Here is a 21,567-nt window from a genome sequence, read left to right as displayed (position 1 = left end):
GAAAGAAAGTTTGGGAAAAAAAATAAATAATAATCTGTAAGTTTGAATAGAGTTGTAATTTAAATTAGGTTGAATTGTTGTTGTAGTTGGATTTACTTTCTCATTATTATTGGCTGGGTTGGTGATGCAGATGTCGATGTCGATGTTGGTGACAATGATGATGTTGATGTTGATGATGACAATGGTGAAGAAGGAGATGTTGTTGATGATGAAGATGATGATAAAGATTTCTCTATTATATGAGGTAGAGTTGTGTTATTATTATTATTGTTGTTGTTATTATTGTTGTTGTTGTCATTATTATTATTATTATAAAGGTTTGAGTGAATACAGGGTTGTTTTTGATGATGTGATTTATGATGTTTCGTTGGTGGTAGTGGAGGGGAATGATCATCACTTCCAAGTGAAGTCAGGTTTGCCAAATGGTTAGAGGTCGACGATGGTTTGCTTGTTGCGCTTTTGGTCGATGTGTGCTGTGGTGGTGATGTCGATGTAGATGACTGAGAAGAAGCCGATGGAAACAAAGATGGCAGTATAATATTTGATTTAATTCCATTGTTGTTCATCAAACTTGATGATGGCGATGTTGTTATAGGTGTCAAAATTATATTATTATTCGAGTTTGTTGGTGAGGAATTTGAAGAGGAGGGGGAATGGGAATGGGAATGGGAAGGTGATGTCGAAGTTGATAACATTGGAAAAGATTGAAGTGATGTTGTTGTTGTTGTTGATGATGTCGATGTTGTTGTTGTTGTTGTTGATATTAATTTACTGGTTGAAGAATAAAGAGATGCTTTTACAGCTAATCCCTCTTCGGTTTCATCGATTTGTGATTTGTAGTCGAATGTTTGTATCTCTTTTTTGTTGGCGATGAGTGGATCGGTCACGCTAAAGAGTATCTCGAGTTGTCTGAGTGGTTCGGACGAGCACTTCAGGAGGAGTGTCTGGTTGACCTCGTCAAAAGCAAACAGTGACTTCTTTCCGACGATTCCAACGTATTCGTCTTGGTTGCCAAAGAAGAGGACAACGATCTTCTTGCCGACACGCAACGACGGCAGCAGTTTGGTCGATGGCGGGATGACTGTGAGGTCGCGCACCCACAGACACGGCAGCAACGGGAAGTTGATGGTCTTGGCCCAGAGAAGTCCACCAAAACACTCACGATTCTCCAGGTAGAGTTGAACCAACTCTGGAACGGCAGTGTCCACTGGCAATGCTTTGGTACTGGAGTATTTCGAGCCGTTCCTGTAGATCTCTATGAGACCGAGAATAAACTTGTGTGAATCGGTCCAGTCTTTGAGATTTTTGGCTGGACGACCCTTTGGTTTTTCATTGTATTGGATCGGTCTCTTCTTTGATTCCAATTGCACATCTGATTCAATCGATGATTTACCACCATGGTGGTGTTGGTGTTTAGAATGATAATGATGATTGATACCATTGTTGTTGTTGATATTGTTGATATTGTTGATATTGTTGATATTAACCAAACCACCACTCTTTCCAACTAATTGAGGTGAACTTATTGTCAAGTTGGTTATCACCATTGGCTGTGTTGTTCTTGAAGAGGTCAAAGAGGAAATCGAGGGAATCGATGCTAAAAGTGATGAAGTTGATGATGACGACTTCAAAGAGTTTGATGTTGGTGACGATGAGAATGAAGAAGGAGGTGAAAGATTGTATAGATTAGAGGAGGTTGGAGGTGATGAAACTGGCGGTGAAGAAGATGATATCGGAATGGGTTCAGTCAACATACATTGTTCACTTAACAATTTAATTGCTGACATTTGTTTACTATCTTCTGAAAATGAATATTCATTACTATTATTATTATTATTAATTTTACTACTATTATTATTATTAATGCTATTACTGTTGTTAATGTTGTTGTTATTTGTTGAACAATGAATACATGAGCATATTCCAATACAATTGAAACACTTCCAATTGGAACAGGATATAAGTTCATAGAAATCAATGCTATACGATTGACAACAGCTCTTGCAGTAGCGCGCTGGACAATGGCTGCAAAAGACGATCGAATGCTTCTTGTAGCGTCGCTCACACTGGTGACACTTGACTTCGTTCTGCGTGGAGAAGTAGACGGCGTGATAAGCGAGTGTCGCTGTCGTCAGGAATCCACAACGCTCGAATATCTTGTCCTGTTTCTCCTGTATGACTTCATCGACTTTCTTGCGTTTGTTGCCCGAGCGCAACATCAACTCTGAGTAGATCTCGTAGAAGCCGTCCAGCTCCTTCTTGATCTTGGAGTGCGAGATATACTCCTTCAGCGACATCTCTGAGAAGTGATACTCACAGCCGAATCCGCGAGAGACACACTCGAAGCAGTAGTCACGTCCATTGACCTCGTCGTCGTTGTTCTTGCACACCGGACAATGGTAGCAACGGTTGAATATGTCGCTGTTGCAATGGTCACAGCGACGATCGTGAACAAACTGCGATGCAAACAACTTGAACGGTTTCAGAAACGGAATGGTTTCGTCGCGTGCCGCATAAGGATACGATGGTTTCGGTATGAGAATCGACTCGGACTGCACAAAGTGGTGGAATATCTCGAGCAGCGGAGTTATGTACTCGAGCGTCGCTGGCAAATCGCAATTTAAATTCATCTCTTGCAGCACCGACATCTTCTTGCGCAGTGTATAGTAGACGATCGCTTTGATTCTGTAGAGTTCAGGTTTCAGGTGTTTTCGCTGGCGCGGCATCGCCGAGTAGTATGAGATGGGCAGGGTTCGCGCCGACACTGTGTTCCACGCGATCTTGATCGATGGCGCGCCAATGTTGATCACCTGATGCACAGACTCTGGCGGAATCAGCACAAAGTCACCGACTTGCTGCCGGATGACGTACACTTTGAAGGGCGCGTGTAAAAGTTCGCGCGGATTCAGGAATCGCGACTCATTGAAAATGTCACCGCCTTTGCTGGTCCAGAATTCGATGGCTGCATCGGCGTCTTGTCGCGACACTACAAACCAGTAGGCCGAGGAGCTGTCAGAGTCTTGCGAGCCAACCATGATGTTGTGTCCATTGGCGCCGACATTATCCATATGTCCGGGCGTGTAGGTTCCGTTGGAACCGATGTAGACCTGCAGATTGTCGGTCCTCAGATACTCTGGTAGATTGGCCATCATGTCGTAGCTGCTGTGATAAACAAAATTCTTGGCCAGCTTCTTACTGAGATAGTCGCGCCAAGGTGTCGGACACTGCACATCCTTTGCATACAAATACTTTGGATTACGCTCCTCTGGCGAAACCTTTAGATAGTCACAAAACTTGCCAACCGTCCATCCTTTTAAATCTGTATGTGTTTCATTGTCTCTAGGTGAATGTATTAAATCTATATGTGAAAATTGATCCTAAAAAAATGGAAAAAAAAAAGTGATTGGAAAAATGTTAAAAAAAAAAACATTGTGGAAATTTCAAAAAAAAAGTTGTTGATTGATTTTTACATGCAAATAATCCAAGGAGAATAAATCTTTATCCCAGCCCTCAAGGGTGTTGGTCAGTACCAGTGGAACACCTTTGGTGATGGTATACTGATGAATGGCACCCTCACCAAGCTGACTGGAATATGGTATTTTCGGTGCCATTTCGAAATTGGAGTTTGGTGCATTCAGCAGTTCATCGATATTGAACGACAGTAGACTCTGGATCGGTGGAACATACATTGGATATTCTAAGTATCTACTCTCGGTTTGCATTGCTTTTGCTGTTGTCGTTGTTGTCAAGCTGTCGAGTTGAAAACTTTTGTGTTTTATGTAATCTTGAGAAATGATGTTTGTAATGGTGTGATGTTGATGTTGATGAAGATGAAGGATGATAAAGTTTATAGTGGCAGATCTGTTAAATAGATAGATAGCTATGCTATATGGTTATTGTATTGGCTCCAAGAATCTTATCATTCAAAACATATAAAAAAAAAAAAAGTTTATAAAATTTTTTTTTTTTTTTTATTGTTTTGTTTTTTTGGATTTAATTAAATAAGGAACTTGGACCGACAGTAGATCTACTATTGTAAGTTTGATAGAGTTTGATGGAAAAATAATCTGTTTTTTTGTTATTTTATGATTGTGTTATGTTATTGTCGAAAATCTTAAAGTTTAACTAACTACTCTTTTTTTTTTTTTTGTTATAATATAAAATAGGAATAGGAACAGGAATATAGAATGAAATGAAAATGAAGAGATATTTATACAATAAATAATTAAAAATAATATTTCTATTCTAATTCAACTTTAGTTTTAGATTATTGATTGTTATGATACAAAAACAAACTCTAATTAACTCATGAAAAAAAAAAAAAAAAAAAATACACTTTTTAAAAAAAAAAAAAAAAATTTTTAATAACGATTTTATTAATTTTTTTTTTTTAAAAAAACACATTTCTTTCTTTTTTTTTTTTTTTTTTTTTTATTGCATACACCCTTCAAATTTATTTTTATTATTAAAAAAAAAATTTCAAAAAAGATATTTTCTTTTTTTTTTTTTTTTTTTTTTAATAGTTAAAAATACATATTATTTTGCAAAAAAAAACATAGACATATATCTATCATTGATTATTATGTCAACATACATGTTTTTACTTCTTAAAATTTGTGCTATGATTGATTCAATCCAAGATGATTTTGTCTAAAAACTTTTATTTTTGAAATACATTCAAAAATAAAATTAATCATTTCAGTGAATTATTTGTTGATCACAATGATATTATAACATGTTAATTGTATATATAAAAATGTTGCTTATAAAAATATTTATTTTAAAGTTTGTCTGATTTTGATTAAGCGAAGATTAAAACTATGAAGTTCGATTGAAAAGTTTTTTTTTAAAAATTCACAATTCTTTTTTTTTTTCTCACAATTATCATTTTGTATCTTTTCTTAGATTGTTGTATTTTGACTATTATTGAATTAATATAACTTGTTAGTATTAGCACAATTCTTGATATTTTCACACATTTGTTATATTAATTATACTATATATAATTGTATAATTTAGTTAAAGTAACAAACAAACAATTAAAAGAATTAAATTTATTAATAAAAAAAAAAAATATATTTTTTTAAAAATATAAAAAATATAGAATAGTTATAAAAATAGTAGTAGTAGTATAAACACTATGTCTGAATCAGATATTTCATTATTTCAATCGATTGGATTCGATGAGAAGCGTGCTAAAGACACAGTAAAGAACAAAGAGTTGACCGACAACATCAAGTTCTTGATCGGCGCCGCCAAGGTGGAAGCCGGTTGCGATAAATCCGTCGGTAACTTGTTGTACAGTTTGGCTACTTCACCACAGGCACAGTCACCACTCAGAGGACAAGCCGCTGCCTACATCGGAGACGGTCGTATCAAGTCGCAACAACAGTATCAAGCACTGGTTGCCTACCTCAAGGACAACTCAGAGTTTGTCGCCGCCAAGTTCGAGTCGGACTGCGGTGTCGGTGTCACTGTCACCGCCGCCCAAGTGCAGGCAGCCATCGACGAGCTCTTTGCCAAGAAGTCAGCAGAGATCGCCGAGAAGAAGTGGCATATCGCCATCGGTGACCTCTTGAACCCACTGAAAGAGTCGTTGAAGTGGGCTGATTTCAAGGAGGTCAAGGACTTGCTCGATGCCCAGATGCTCAAGGTGCTCGGTCCAAAGCCACAGGAGGCACCCAAGGAGAAGAAATCAAAGCCAGTCTCTACCAAGCCAGTTGAAGACGCCCTCGCCAAGATCACTCTCACTGAGAACGCAGCGTTGCCAGCCGCCAAGTTCCTCAAGATCAGAGACATCTCACCGGCCATCGCCAACACCAGAGTTCACATCAAGGGTTGGATTCACCATGTTCGTTCACAGCGTAAGATTGCATTCATCGAGTTGCGTGACGGTACTGGATTCCTCCAGTGTGTATTGCAAGGTGATCTCGTACATCCATCGATTGTCGATGACTTGAAGAGAGAAGCAACAGTCTCACTCATCGGTACATTGACACTTCCACCAGCCGATAAACATTGTCCACAAGGTGTAGAGTTACAAGTTGACTACTGGAAGTTAATTGGTGCATCTCATCTCGATCTCGAAGGTATCATTAACATTGTAAGTATCAGTCTTTATCAAATCAATGTCGTTTGTTTATCATCAACAACAAGTTAATTAACAAAAACAAACAAACAAACAAATATAATAGGATTCAAATGTAGATCAAATGTTGGATCAACGTCATATTGTATTGAGAGGATCAAGAGCCAGTTCAATCATGAAACTTAGATCGATTACAATGAAGGCATTCCGTGATCATTACTTTGAGAATGGATATTATGAAGTTTCACCACCAACTCTTGTAAACACTTTCTGTGAAGGTGGTTCAGAGTTGTTCACTTTAGATTATTTCGGTCAACCAGTAAGTTAAATTCTTTAATGAACTTTCGAAAGTGTCTGCGTTTGTGAAGATTAGCGAAATTAATTAACATCTTATTCATTTGATAATCTCTAGGCATATTTAACTCAATCATCACAATTATACTTGGAAACTATGATTCCAGTTGCTGGAGATGTTTTTTGTATGGCACAATCGTATCGTGCTGAGCTGAGTAAGACTCGTCGTCATTTGGCAGAGTTCACTCACTTGGAAGCCGAATGTCCATTCATTACATTCGAAGATTTGCTCGATCGTATCGAGTATTTGGTTTGCGATGTTGCCGAGCGTATTTTCAAGATCGACAAGGATTTGCTCCTCTCGGTCAATCCAAACGCCAAGGTACCAAAGCGTCCATTCAAGCGTATGGACTATGCCGATGGAATCAAATACGTGCGTGAGCACAACATCTACAAGGACGAAGCCACCAAGACTCACTTTGAGTTTGGTGACGACATCCCAGAGGCCGCCGAGCGTAAGATGAACGACCAAATCGGTGAGCCAATCTTCTTCTGCCGTTTCCCAGCAGAGATGAAGGCTTTCTATATGGCTCGTTGTCCAGAGGACAACACCTTGACAGAGTCGACCGATCTTTTGATGCCAGGTGTCGGTGAGATTGTCGGTGGTAGCATGCGTATCTCTGACTACACCCAATTGATGGACGCCTACAAGAAGGAAGGATTGGATCCATCGCAATACTACTGGTTCACCGACCAACGTAAATACGGTACCACTCCACACGGTGGTTACGGTCTTGGTGTCGAACGTTTCTTGACCTGGTTCTTGGGTGAAGAACACATCCGTAACGTATGTCTCTACCCACGTTACCGTGAGAGATGTCAACCATAGACATGTTAAAAATATTGATCCTAAAAACAAATAACAACAACAAAATAGATCTATCAACCCAAATCCTCCAAAATAATAATAATACAAATGTTTTATTATCCAAAATTATTACACCCAAAAATATTATTATTACTATTTTAATTTTTCCAAATATTTATTATATTATACATTTAAATTAAATTATTATGATTGATTTGATTGTTTGTTTGATTGATAATATTTCCTCTTGAGCTATGATATGATTGTTTTTGATAATTTAATTGAAATATTCTAAACTGGCTTTTGCTTGTTCCATTTCTTTGAGGAATTGATAAAATTGTGGTAATGTTAGTTCTTAAAATGATGATGAATGATAAATTAGTAAATAAATAAAGTTTAATTAATTATGGATTTAGTTGTTTGTTTTTTAGAATAGTTACCCATGTGTACTTCTTGTTTATTATCACCACCTTGGTCGAGTACCAATTTCAATTGTAGAAAAGTGTTTCCACCCTTTTTCGATTCGCTAGAGGCAGTGGTGACACCGAATCTCCATTGCATATCCAAAACCTGATTGATAGCCAATGTATTTCCAACAAATGATCTCGATAGTCCAATAAAACTGGTCTTGTATTTCTGTGCGATCAACTCTGCCTGCTCCTCTGACAATCTAAAATTAAGTAAATCTTCTTTAACATGATTCGGTGTTAAATGATATTTGACAGCACCCTTTAAAAAGTAAACATGTCCATCATTTTTATATCTAATTTAATTATTGATTTAGAGATGTGATGAAAATGTGATAATAATGATAGAACAAAGCGAGTTCAACTTATTATTATCATAGATTAGAGAGTAGAGTAGTTTTGAAAAAGTAGTAGTTGAAAGTTGTTATAGTAGATAGAAGAGAGTTTGATTTACAATGATTTTAAATTGGTATTATTATAGTTCCTCTAATGATGTTCTTTAAGGAGTTCTCGTTGATTGAATGTTGCTCTGCAAATGCACCCAGTGATTCGATCAGTTCCTCTGCTTTCTGGTATAGTAAAAATGTGAATATAATATCGACCAATTGAGTAAGTTGACTGTCATCGAGATTAGAGAGGTATCCAATTTCATTCTGTAGCTGTTGATCTGGAGTCGCTGTACTATTTGATCCTTGAAATCTAAATACAACCATCTTCTTGATTTAATTTAATATATATATATATATATAATAATAGAAATTGAATAACTAAATGAGTCAATCAATCAGATTTGCACAAAAATTGTTCATATTTTGATCAGAAAAATCTAAAAAAAATTCAAGAACTCTTAAATGAATTATCATATCTTTTCAAAGTTAGTGAGAATAATAAATAATTGTAGTTCTTCCAACTAAGTTAAATTCCCTTTGTTATTGAAAATTATATAAAACAATGTTTTTTGAGATTTCAAAAATTATAAAATATTTTTTTTTAAAAAGATATTAATAACAAGAAAGGGACTTTAGCTCAGTTGGAAGAGCGATTGGCTACGAACCAATAGGTCGCAGGTTCAAGCCCTGCATGTCTCAAATATTTTATTTGAAAATGTCCGCATGCGGATTCGCTTCAACCACAAGCGCTTCTTGTAAGAAGGTTCATCTGTGTGATGCTTGTGGAGCAGATCATAATTAGTTAACTTCCCTTTTGGCATAGCGGGAAAACCCATTGGTTACATTACGAACTAGCAGGTTAATATCAATACCTGCAATTTGTTGACTGATCATGAGTCAACAAATCTTTTTTGCAAAAAAAAAAAAAAAAAAAAAAAAATTGGTTACAAGCGCACTGGTCATATCTGTGAGTTCTGTGGTGACACCTTCACTGAACTCATGCAACCCACATGAGCATTTCTTCTTAAAATGCAGGAATGTAGTTTCACAGCAGTTCCTTTCCTTTATCAAACATATATACCACAAGTACTGTAACTATAGACTACATAATTGGAAGCACTCGTGCATCAAGTTCGACGGTCCTATTCGTACTACTGTCCACTTCACCCACCTTACTGCTGCTATCGTACATTGGTTATGGCAGGCGATGCCCTGTTAAATGTTTGGTGATGGTACCCAATAAAAGCTGGAAAATACCGTCAAGAGAGCAGACACCCATTACACCAAATTAATCGATGCCAATTACCACAAGCTTAACATCACAATAGCTAATTCTATCTCCCAAGGAGTCAATGTCGATTGCTCTGCAATAACGGGTAAATTTAAATCTCATTGGAATCTAAATCCTTCCAACTACGTGCCACCACTTTATACTGTTGTTCATCAACACTCAACTACTGTTAGATCTATTCTATCCTAACACTACTCTCAACTTATTAATTATTAATAACTATAAACAATAATAACAATAATCATAATAATATTTTATTGGCTATTTCTCACGGCCTGTGTGAGAATGTATATAATATAAAACACGAACTAGCAGGTTAATATCAATACCTGCAATTTGTTGACTGATCATGAGTCAACAAATCTTTTTTTGCAAAAAAAAAAAAAAAAAAATAACTTTGCTCTGCTAGTTGTTAAAATAAATACTAAAAGTGGTTGTTACAAATATTAAAAATAAACAAAGTAGCCAAACATCTAATAAATTAAATAGACAGAAAAAATGATATAAACTGATTGTATGAATAATAAAATATTATTATTATTTATTTTATTCAATTGATAAATATTGAAAGATAAGATAACATTTTAGAGCACATCTGAGTTCTTATTCATCTTAATCATTTTAAATTGATATCATTCAAGATGCAATGATCTGAGAAAATTTAGATATATTTATTTATTTTTTGATAGAAAAATTAAAAAACATATCTAAATTTTAAAATAAATATTTCAGACCCTCAAACCAGTATAGTGTATTTACGACAGAAATAAATAACTAATCAGCATCCAACCTGCAGACATCGTTTACAGTATCACTACCTCAAATAGCCAAAACCAAAAATGACAATATTTGTAAGTTTTACCTACTACCACACAAACAATATATATATCCCACATCCAAACAAATAATATTTATATTTATATATTGGTGATCTACTTCCAAAGTATTTGTTTTAAGATAGAGTTTATATTGGTTTATCTTGTTTTTAATGAAGAATATTAATAAATTATTTTAAGAAAGTAATGAATTAGAAGATTCAACTCTAATTTAAGCCTAGTCAAGTGTTATATGTGTAGTAAGATATTATATTATACCAAATACTCATATCGAAAAGTAGTAAACTAAACTATATAAATACTAACCAACAATTATTAAAAAATACAAATTATAGAGTGATGTTAGATTAGATATTTTTTTGTTGACAAAAGTTGTCAATATACTATGCGAGTAGTGCTGGTGATGCTGGTTGTTTCTAAAGAATGAAGATTTTGCTGATATTAGTTTGACTATACTCTCAAAGTTATACTTGTATTGGAGGTGCTGGAAATAGAACAAAAGTGGTGTTGGTGATGATCGTCGACAGTTTGGATTCAATTATTACAGGAACAAATGAAGGTTAAAGAAAGATTAACAAGATAAAGTGATTAAATAAAATTAAAAAAGGTCAACGTTGAGATTATTAAATACTCATAGCGTAAATCTCTAATGATATTAATATTAACGAATTTATTTTTATTTAGTGAGTTTAATCAACATAAAAGAGAGATCTCTTTAAAAGGTAAATTCAGATAATGATTTAAGGATCAAACTGAGTTTTGATCAACAGACAGAGATCGACAGAGAGATTGTGGGCAATGACAGAGATTGGATGGACCGACACAGATTGTGAACAATGACAGAGATCGTGGGCAATGACAGAGGTTAGGTGGACGGACAGAGATGGTAAGCAATGATAGAGGTTAGGTGGATGGACAGAAGTTGTAGGCAATGACATAGATTAGATGGATGGACAGAAGTTGTAGGCAATGACACAGGTTAGGTGGATGAACAGAAGTTGTGAGCATTGACAGAGGTTAGGTGGATGGACAGAGGTTGTAGGCAATGACAGAGATTATGAGCATTGACAGTGGTGATAGGAGACCGGCATAACGACGAGAGGCAACTGGTATGGTAACGAGAGGAGACCGGCATAACTACGAGAGGAGACCGGCATAACGAGAGGAGACCGGCATAGTGACGAGAGGAAACCGGCATAACTACGAGAGGAGACCGGCATCACGACGAGAGGCAACTGGCATGGTAACGAGAGGAGACCGGCACAACTACGAGAGGAAACCGGCATAGTAACGAGAGGAGACTGGCATAACTACGAGAGGATACCGGCATAACGACGAGAGGCAACCCGCATAACTATGAGAGGAAACCAGCATAACGACGAGAGGAAACCGGCATAGTGACGAGAGGAGACTGGCATAACTACGAGAGGAAACCAGCATAGTGACGAGAGGAGACTGGCATAGTGACGAGAGGCAACCGGCATAACTACGGGAGGAGACCTGCATAACTACGGGAGGAGACCTTCATAACTACGAGAGGAGACCGGCATAGTGACGAGAGGCAACCGGCATAACTACGAGAGGAAACCTGCATAACTACGAGAGGAAACCTGCATAACTACGAGAGGAGACCGGCATAGTGACGAGAGGCAACCGGCATAACTACGAGAGGAGACCAGCATAACTACGAGAGGAGACTGGCATAACGACGAGAGGCAACTGGTATGGTAATGAGAGGCAACCTTCATAGCAACGAGGCATCACTCATAGTAAGTAGGCAACTGGCATGGTAAAGAGGACTTGGAAAAGAAGAAAGAGATAAAAGGAGATAAAACAAAGTGTTAGTAAAACAAAGATATAAATTAGTTAAAGTTAAAATTAATAGATATTACTTACAAAATTATTTGTATTTGAAAAATAATGAAAAATGACATTGTGAATGAAATTATAGGTTTATATAGTTTTAAATTTGATTCGTTTACTTACAGTTTGAACTCAATAATGGCGGCAACAGTTAAGCGCCAATTAAAAGTATGAATTAATATTCAAATTTGAAATATAAATATTAAAATTAATTAAATAATTCATTTTATTATAATATAATATTCAAAAATAAAAAAAAGCAAGCGATCATTGCCAATGAAGAAACAACAAGCATTATTTTTTAATTGTTAACAATTTAATAATTTATTTAATTTGCAACACCCCACTTTTATTTGACAAGTTCATCTTTTTTTTTGTTGCAAAAATTTTGATTTTTTTTTTTTTTTTTTTTTAATAATTGAAGAAATATTAATATTGTAAAGATAAGATATTCTTGATTACTTAAATCAAAAATGTTATCTATCACTTTACAATTATCACTATGAGAGAATTCAATTAGTGATAATAGAGTTGACAATTGGTTTTTATTTGCGTCAACTAATAAAAATATAAAAAGATTATTTAAAATACAGTTTTAGAAAATGAGAGTGACTTAGAATATATATGTTTCTATTGATACTTTGAGATTTTTAAAGATCATATTAAATGTGATTTGTTAAAAGAATTGTGAATCAAAGAAACAAAGAATGAAATCATTAAAATTTAATTACTATAGAAGATAAATGAAAGAATTAATTATGTTTGATATATTGAATAGGTGAGTTGTCTCGATAATTAAATGATCAAAGAATTTAAATAAAATGAATATATACATATAGTGGTGATCGACTTCAAATGAAGCACTATCAATTCTAACTTGATACTCTAAATTTGTTTAAAACATTATCTTATCTGTATTACTTTATTTTATCAAAAGATATCTTTGACAATTGTAAAGTATGGAGAAGTAGATTCATGCCTGGTCGAGGTGTACTTGGACATCAATATTCCCGATACTATGTAGACACCATTGAAGAATACTATACTACCTGTAGTCTTCTCAATGCACTTCGTCAGCTGATCTAATGACTCGAAGTTATCAGCAGGAAATCCAATCAAAGCCTAATCTATAAGAATATAATAATAATATAGATAGATATGATAAACCGTTTAGTAATTAAATATAATAAGATACTTTATTATATTACCTTCATTCAGTACCGTACGATAATATCTCTCTAGTGGTTCCAAACTAACTGCACGTGCTGCTATTCTTTTTAAAGTGGTTGGATTAACAAACTTCTTCTTCCTTAATTATTAGACAATCATGCATTATGGAGCAAAGTTTCAGTCAGGAAATAGATCGAATGACTCCAGTTACCGAATAACCAACTACAGAAGCTCCCGAACCAACAAAAGCTACAGTAAATCGGGGAATGGTGTACATTCATAGATTCTCTCAGTCATTTCGATTGCCACACCACCATTACCACTGAAATAATCTAATCTATCCAATTGAGATATTCCATCTCCAATATAAACAGTCTTTTCTTTATAGAATTGATCAACAAATCCTTTTTTTCCATCACCCATCAAATCTACAAAAATAGATACTTTTTCACCTTTTACAACTTTTAATTAAAAATTATTTTAAAAACAATTAGTTTTAACTAAATAATTTCCATTTTTAATTAATTATTTCTTACTTACTTGTTTTATACGATCCAATTACACCTGGCTATATATTAAGTAGTAACATATATTTTTAATTTGATTGATTACAAGGAAACATCATTTGATACTTATAGCTTAGTTCTGAGAGGTGAGTACTTTTAGAATTTAAATAAATAAATAATAATAATATAATAAATAAATAATATGTGTAGTGTTTGATTTAAATGTGATACTTGAGATAAATGTAATTTAAAACAAATTAACAATATTAAGCGTATGAAAGAGTATACACAAATTTTCTTCATTGATCAATAAATTTTTAAACTCAAAAAAAATGATAAATAATATTAATTATATTTTAAACCAGTATAATGAGACACCGCATCTATATATTAGCTTGGTATGTGTTAACTCTTACTATTATATATAATAATAAAATACTTTGTTTTGTTGTTGCATTTCAGTGTGCTTTCTTGCTTTATAGAATGCAGTGACAAAACACAATCGATCAAGATTTTATCATGTAACAAACGACTCTATTTTAAGTTACCGGATTCACTGTCACAGCAACAACGTACGTACATATATCAATGTCACAATTAATTATTTAATTTAAAAGAGGACCATTGTTAGATATCGAGTTTTGGGTTTGTATTTTATTATTATTTATAATTGACTGATACAAATTTAGGTTTATATTAATTATAGTGTTTGTGATTGTTTTCATTTATATCATTAAATATAGTCAAATGTACAGAAAAACGATAAAAGAAACCCTTTGAAAGCATTGTTATCGTCGTCAAAGATTACAAGTGATAGCTGTGAGTTAAAAGCAAGAATCTCTGTTATTCTGGCGATATGTGGTTGGAATATTATAGTAACAACAGTAATGGCAATGCTTCTGATGGCAGTGACCACTGAGATAACAACAACCACTATATCAATATTCATTGTTCATATTGTCAGAGAATGTTGGGTTTGTGGAACTTTAAATGAATGAACAATAATAATTGTGACATCAGTATTGTTACTATAGATGATCCTTTCATTCAACTATACCCCAATTTACAAAAACAAACAACATCAACATAACATAATAATAATAATAATTCATCATCAACGTCACTAAATGTTAACAATTCACTTTCAATTCATACAATTGGTGGTAGATCTAATACGGTATCTACTTTGTCATTCTAAAGAGGTAGAGAATCAACATTAGATATTCAACAGTCGAAGATAGAAAGAAAGTAGTTTTTGAGAGTTTATTAAGTAGATCTATATCATCTTGGAGTGGCAGTAAAAGTTTCATTAGTTTTAAAAAATCTAATTAATCCACAGTCAACAACAAACACAAACACCAACACAATAACAAACAAAACACCATCATTATCGAATGTTATTTTACAATGGAAATAATATCATATTATACTTATAATACTTACAACTTTGATATAAAATTAGGAATAGTTTTGGTACGAGGAATATGGATTTAATAAATGTAATATAGTTTAGGAATATAATTTACAGTATAATATTTACAGATAATATTTTATTTAATTTACAATTTGAAGATAATAATACTATTTGGTAATTTTGAATAATGTTGAATAATTAATTTCCATAGTGGATTTCCATGGTATTTATACGGTTGGATTTCTTCGACCAGTTCAGTTGTCCAATCTCAGAAATCTTTTCTTAATTAACTAATTTGGTATTCATTGTATATTAACTTGTTGGTTATTTCTTTATGTTAACTTTGGTAGATTGATATTTTGTTGATTCATTGAATGTTGATATTAATCAAAAATTTTTTATTTGTTGTTAAACAGCTGGATTATTAATTTAAGTTATTTGAAATCGTGTCCATAAACTGTTTGAATTGTGATAGTTGAATTCTTAATGAATTATTGAAGAGTCAGTTGATTTGATTAATATAATTCTAAAATGTTAATTTTAGATTATCGACATCAACATCTAATATACAACCAGTTACATCGTCATCAACAATTGTTGATGCACAATCAAGTAACAATAATGTAGACGAAGCAACACTACAACAAGAAAAACAAAAGAAAGAAAAGGAAAAAGAGATACAATTGAAACTACAACAACAATTACAATCGGAACAACAAATAAAGTGTGATGTAGGATGGAGATGGGGTCAGAGATTTGTATATCATCCAACTGTGTCTTTTAACAACCAAACTAATCTAATATCTTTTATTGGAAATTAAATCAATCTTGATTGCGATTGCAGTGAAATAAAAAAGTATATAACTAATATTCATGAAATTGATACTCAATCTTTTCCTTAAAAAGTCTCATTATTGAAAGCAACCATTGAGTTGCTATAAGCGGGAGGACCTATCAAATTCTATGATGGTTTCAAACTTAACAAATTAAATAAAATATTCATTATTGTTGTTTCTTTAAAATTTAATAAATAAAGATATAAATAAATAAATTGCTCAGATAAATAGCTTATATTTATTAATATTAAAAAATAAAAAGTATTTATAATGAATTTATTTACAAGAGGTATTATATTATAAATATATGTTTGAAACAGGTAGCAACCAGCAACAAAAAAACTTTTTTTTGGTTGTACCTGGAGAAAGGAATGGCAGATAGAGATATCGTGATGAGGATGGAGTGGTGGTCGAAATAAAGGAAATGGACTGGGATAGAAACGAGAGACAAACGGTATAGAAACGAGAAGCGACTGGCATAACTACAAGAAGCGACTAGCATAACGAAGAGAGTCAACTGGCATAACTACGAGAGGAAACCAGCATAACTACGAGAGGAAACCAGCATAGTGACGAGAGGAAACCGGCATAACGACGAGAGGAAACTGGCATAGTGACGAGAGGCAACCAGCACAGTGACGAGAGGCAACCAGCATAGTGACGAGAGGAAACCAGCATAACGACGAGAGGCAACTGGCATAACTACGAGAGGAAACAGGCATAGAAAGAGGAGACCGGCATAACTACGAGAGGAAACAGGCATAGTGACGAGAGGCAACCCGCATAGTGACGAGAGGAAACCAGCATAACGACGAGAGGAAACCAGCATAGTGATGAGAGGCAACCAGCATAACTACGAGAGACAACCGGCATAACTACGAGAGGAAACCAGCATAGTGACGAGAGGAAACCAGCATAACGACGAGAGGAAACCAGCATAACGACGAAAGGCAACCGGCATAATTACTAGAGGAAACCGGCATAACGACGAGAGGAAACCAGCATAGTGACGAGAGGAAACCGGATAAAGACAGGAAGCAATTGGCATAGTGACGAGAGGCAACCGGCATAGTGATGAGAGGAGACCGGCATAGTGATGAGAGGAGACCGGCATAGTGACGAGAGGCAACCAGCATAGTGACGAGAGGCAACCGGCATAGTAACAAGAAAACAGGCATAACGACGAGAGGAAACCGGCATAACTACGAGAGGAAACCGGCATAACTACGAGAGACAACCGGCATAGAAGAGGCGTCACTCATAGTAAGTAGGCAACAGGCATGGTAACAAGGACTTGGAAAAGAAGAAAGAGATAAAAAGAGATAAGTTAATAAAACATAAATATAAAAAAGTTAGAGTTATAATTGTTAGATATTACTTACAAAATTATTTGTATTTGAAAAATAATGAAAAATGACATTGTGAATGAAATTATAGGTTTATATAGTTTTAAATTTGAATCGTTAAATTACAGTTTGAACTCAAAAATGGCGGTAACTGTTAAGCGCCAATTAAAAGTATGAATTAATATTCAAATTTGAAATATAAATATTAAAATTAATTAAATAATTCATTTTATTATAATATAATATTCAAAAATAAAAAAAACAGGCGATCATTACCAATGATGAAACAACAAGCATAATTTTCAATTTTATTAATTTATTGAATTTGCAACACCCCATTTTTATTTGACAAGTTCATCTTTTTTTTATTTTTTTTGTTGCAAAAAAAAAATGTTGTTTTTTTAAAATTATAATAATTAATTAAAAATTTAATTTTTGAAAGATATTATTAATAATAAAGTTACAATAAGTAATTCTATATGTTATAAATATCTCTTTCATTTATTGAATTTATAAAAAGAATAGATACTAGATTCTTTTTAAAATATCTATAATCATTATTTTCATTAATTTATTAAATTTAAATCTTTTTATAGGTTGAATGGTTTCACTTCACTGTTAAAATTAAATTAAATCAGTTGTTTCCGAATTAAGATCTTAATTACTCAGACATCAAATAAAATTATTAAAGATTTTATAATAAACATTTAGACAATTTAATAAAATACAACTACCAACTGAACCACAACTGACAACAACCACAACAACAAAAAATTCATCAAAACCTCATTACCAGAAATATTTCATAAAGTTGAGTTGATGATGTTGTTGGATTAGTGGTAGTGGAATGACATTTGCTACTTCTCCTCCTGGTCAAGTAATTCAACATTTATGAATGTTTGGATTCAACAAAATTACTATTTCAATAAAAATTTAAACTACCTTTACATTTATATCTTTTGATTTTATTTTATCGATTTGTCAAACTGATGGTAAGGAGTAGTTGAGCAGATGGAAATTGAGAGTGGTGTGTTTATCGGTAACCGAGTTATGGAGTTGATGGTAATTGAGATGTAGAGTTGATCGAAACTAAGATATGTAGTTGAGGTAAGTATCAACAGTATCTGAGTTGTGGAGTTGACGGAAACTCTGGCTTCGGGCAACTAAGTATGGCAATTGAGTCAACTGAGTCAACTGAGTCATCAACTCAGTCCAGTTACTGAGTTAACTAAGTCAAACCGGTATCTAAGTGGAATCAACTGAGTCTGGTAACTAACTAAGTCCGGTAACTCATATCTCAGTCGGTAACTGAGTCAACTAAGACATCAACTGAGTCAAGTAACTGAGTCAGGTAACTGAATCAGGTAACTCGGTCAGGGTAACTCAGGTAACTCAGTCAGGTAACTCAGTCCGGTAACTCAGTCAGGTAACTGAGTCAGCTAACTCAGTCCGGTAACTCAGTCAGGTAACTCAGGTAACTCAGTCAGGTAACTCAGTCCGGTAACTAACTCAATCCGGTAACTCAGTCAGGTAACTCAGTCAGGTAACTCAGTCAGGTAACTCAGTCAGGTAACTCAGTCAGGTAACTCAGTCCGGTAACTAACTCAATCCGGTAACTCAGTCCGGTAACTGAGTTCGGTAACTCAGTCCGGTAACTAACTCGATCTGGTAACTGAGTCCGGTAACTGAGTCAACTAAGTCATTAACTCAGTCCAGTAACTGAGTTAACTAAGTCAACTTACTCAGTCCGGTAACTAACTCAATCCGGTAACTCAGCAACTAAGTGGAATCAACTCTGTTAATAAAAGAAATAATTATAAAGAATTTGAAAGATATCAACTTTTTATTTAAAATTTGATTGATTGATATTGTTGTTTTAAGTTTTAATTTATAAAGAGTGTGGGGTGTATTATGTTATCATCAAGGAAATAAGTAGTATTATTATTAATAAAAGTAGAAGTAGGTGAAGAAAACAATGTTGTTATTATTATTATTATTAGCTACATGTTTGTTATATATTGGTTGGTTGATTGATTGATTGACAATGTTAACTAATTTATGTTAATCTTCTCATTTATTTCTTTGGAGGGGTTACAGCAGCTTCCTTCTCTTCATCCTTCTCCTTTTCGACTTCATCTACCAACTATTCGCTTCGGATTCCTTGAACAATTTAATTGGTTCATTTCATTTATTGATAGCAATTTCAATATTCTTATTTCCTGATTCTACAACCTATTTATTTGTTAATATCACAATAGTATTAATAATAATAATAGTTAGTCATAGTTGTTTACTATATTTATAGTAATAAATGAATAATATATTATTACCTCAAGCAATGCTCTAACAGCCAATTTAATTGAAGCAGTATCACTCTCATCTGTAAAGTTCTTCTCTAAAAATTCACTGACAGTCTTTGAGTTACGTCCGATGGCGGCTGCCTGTTCCTTCAATGAACCGGGTGGATCTGTTTGAAAAAGTTTTGGTGTACCGTCTGAATCGAAACCGACAAATGTAGAAATACCGAATGGTCTAACACCACCACTTTGTGTATCTCTATAACAATTGTTTAAAATTCATTAAATTAGTATCAATATTTGACTCGATCGCTATAATCTTTTTGTTTTGTTCAAAGTATATTTACTTGTTGAATTCCAGCGATATATTTAGAGATATTCTACAGATGGTACATCATCCAATGATAATCTATATGATTGACACTCAACAAGAGCCTATAATAAAATCATAAATAGATATTAAATATATAAAAATGTATAAATGTGTTAATGCTAACTAATAAGTTACAGTTTTTATAAATAATGATGATTATTATTATTATGTTTCATAAATGATATTAAACTTACCTTATTATATCTAAATAGTGTTAATTAAAAATATATATAAATATGAATAAATAGATTGATTGTTGCTTGAATTACTTTAATTAAATAATTAATTATGTGTTGTTTGACTTTGGTGGCAAAAAAAAAAAAAAGGTGAAAAAAAAAAAAAAGTGAAAAAAAAAAAGTGAAAAAAAAATTTTGAGTTGTGTGGTGAGTGTGGGTGTGAGTCTGAGTGTGGTGGGTGAAGTGTGGGTGATCCAAGATCAAAGTTAACATCGATCGATCGAAAGCTGCAAAGATTAAAATTTAGACTCTCTCAGCCTCATGGATCGATAAGAAAATATTTTTTAATTTTAAACATATTTTACTATATAAAAAAAAAAAAAAAATTTTAAATCTTATCGATCCATGAGTTTCCGGTGCCAACCACGTGGAGGTGGAGTCTACTGGCACCTAGAGACCCCGATGGATTTATTGCCACAAACCATCGGCAGCATCTTTAATTGTTGTTGTTCCTAATCGACAGCGGAGTTAGAAGCCGAAGCAAATAAAACAACTTCGAAGAGGCAACAAAGAAAGTGATAGCTGTGGAGTTGCCTTCTGTACAGAGAATGTCGCCTCCATCTGCTCTGTGTCGCCAAACCCGAAGATGCGACAGACTAGCAGCGTATGTATCACCTGCTTTCAGACTATATGAAGCCGTAACATGTGTTGGAGGTTTCCCTACCCTTGACCCAGTGCCATGCATCCTGTAGATCAACACAGAGGTTACCATGTGCAAGACCACCTGCAAGCAAGTGCGCTCATCCCAGCTTCGTCCGTCCACAGGCAACCGCTCACAACAATCTCCCCAACTGGCGGGTCGGGTGTACAGGTCGCCAGGTTTCTCTAATAACTAGGCTCTCATCAGTGGGTTCACTGATCGAGACATGCCGTCACGCTTGATAAGAGAGGCAAGGATCACAAGCAATGACACCCAGTTATCCCAGACCCTGGAAAGAAAAAAAAAAGGACGAACCCATTGAAATGGATCACTTGGAATAGCTTGATTATAATATTGGAAAATAGAATAATAAAAATAATGTAGTCAGTTGTTAGTATTAATTAAAGATATAAACAAATAATAAATAAATAAATAAAATATCGAATACAAGAATAATTAAAATTAAATATAAATAAAACTAATATATTTATAAAATTAATTTATAATTATATTTATCCATTTATATTTAATTTCAATCATATTTGTATTCGTTCCTAAATTATTTAATAGACCTACAAAAAAAACCTAGAGCTTCGTTAACCTGAATTTTACTTTATATTATTTAAATATAGAAAACAGATATGATATTAATA

General features: G+C 33.8%; 8 protein-coding genes and 1 non-coding gene across 9 annotated transcripts; 4 read left to right on the top strand and 5 right to left on the bottom strand.

Annotated features, from left to right (window-relative positions):
• Positions 1-92: 92 nt before the first annotated feature.
• On the bottom strand, positions 93-4,596 carry cbfA (PWWP domain-containing protein; the record flags this gene model as incomplete). The annotated part of the gene is made up of 3 exons (XM_020576981.1): positions 93-1,848; positions 3,688-3,861; positions 4,556-4,596. The coding sequence occupies 3 exons, from the start codon at positions 4,594-4,596 to the stop codon at positions 93-95; spliced, it is 1,971 nt and encodes a 656-aa protein (XP_020433393.1).
• Positions 4,597-4,735: 139 nt separating this feature from the next.
• asnS1 (asparagine-tRNA ligase) lies at positions 4,736-7,271 on the top strand (the record flags this gene model as incomplete). Its single annotated transcript, XM_020576980.1, has 4 exons — positions 4,736-4,744; positions 5,105-6,103; positions 6,195-6,407; positions 6,501-7,271. The coding sequence occupies 4 exons, from the start codon at positions 4,736-4,738 to the stop codon at positions 7,269-7,271; spliced, it is 1,992 nt and encodes a 663-aa protein (XP_020433392.1).
• A 256-nt stretch (positions 7,272-7,527) lies between these two features.
• On the bottom strand, positions 7,528-8,005 carry commd7 (COMM domain-containing protein 7; the record flags this gene model as incomplete). Its single annotated transcript, XM_020576979.1, has 3 exons — positions 7,528-7,604; positions 7,691-7,920; positions 7,995-8,005. 3 exons carry the CDS (start codon positions 8,003-8,005, stop codon positions 7,528-7,530), a joined length of 318 nt encoding a protein of 105 aa, XP_020433391.1.
• Positions 8,006-8,058: 53 nt separating this feature from the next.
• On the top strand, positions 8,059-10,095 carry PPL_06112 (uncharacterized protein; the record flags this gene model as incomplete). Its single annotated transcript, XM_020576978.1, has 5 exons — positions 8,059-8,071; positions 8,199-8,294; positions 8,730-8,861; positions 9,435-9,565; positions 10,087-10,095. The coding sequence occupies 5 exons, from the start codon at positions 8,059-8,061 to the stop codon at positions 10,093-10,095; spliced, it is 381 nt and encodes a 126-aa protein (XP_020433390.1).
• Positions 8,733-8,805, top strand: PPL_06113. Its single transcript has one exon. It is a non-coding gene; the product is annotated as a tRNA-Arg (tRNA).
• Positions 10,096-10,171: 76 nt separating the features above from the next.
• PPL_06111 (uncharacterized protein) lies at positions 10,172-11,475 on the bottom strand (the record flags this gene model as incomplete). The annotated part of the gene is made up of 5 exons (XM_020576977.1): positions 10,172-10,215; positions 10,499-10,518; positions 10,618-10,649; positions 10,690-10,717; positions 11,438-11,475. 5 exons carry the CDS (start codon positions 11,473-11,475, stop codon positions 10,172-10,174), a joined length of 162 nt encoding a protein of 53 aa, XP_020433389.1.
• A 1,551-nt stretch (positions 11,476-13,026) lies between these two features.
• PPL_06110 (uncharacterized protein) lies at positions 13,027-14,721 on the bottom strand (the record flags this gene model as incomplete). Its single annotated transcript, XM_020576976.1, has 5 exons — positions 13,027-13,218; positions 13,354-13,405; positions 13,520-13,727; positions 13,879-13,925; positions 14,546-14,721. 5 exons carry the CDS (start codon positions 14,719-14,721, stop codon positions 13,027-13,029), a joined length of 675 nt encoding a protein of 224 aa, XP_020433388.1.
• A 178-nt stretch (positions 14,722-14,899) lies between these two features.
• Positions 14,900-17,837, top strand: PPL_06109 (uncharacterized protein; the record flags this gene model as incomplete). The annotated part of the gene is made up of 3 exons (XM_020576975.1): positions 14,900-14,949; positions 15,731-15,944; positions 17,829-17,837. The coding sequence occupies 3 exons, from the start codon at positions 14,900-14,902 to the stop codon at positions 17,835-17,837; spliced, it is 273 nt and encodes a 90-aa protein (XP_020433387.1).
• Positions 17,838-19,552: 1,715 nt separating this feature from the next.
• On the bottom strand, positions 19,553-20,959 carry PPL_06108 (proteasome subunit alpha type 7; the record flags this gene model as incomplete). Its single annotated transcript, XM_020576974.1, has 3 exons — positions 19,553-19,600; positions 19,699-19,924; positions 20,769-20,959. 3 exons carry the CDS (start codon positions 20,957-20,959, stop codon positions 19,553-19,555), a joined length of 465 nt encoding a protein of 154 aa, XP_020433386.1.
• Positions 20,960-21,567: the final 608 nt, after the last annotated feature.

The sequence above is a fragment of the Heterostelium album genome (genome assembly GCF_000004825.1).
Source record: "Heterostelium album PN500 unplaced genomic scaffold PPL_contig13, whole genome shotgun sequence".
Taxonomy (NCBI): domain Eukaryota; phylum Evosea; class Eumycetozoa; order Acytosteliales; family Acytosteliaceae; genus Heterostelium; species Heterostelium album.
The sequence above is the reverse complement of the archived record's forward strand: the minus strand, read 5'-3'. Positions and strand labels throughout refer to the sequence as shown.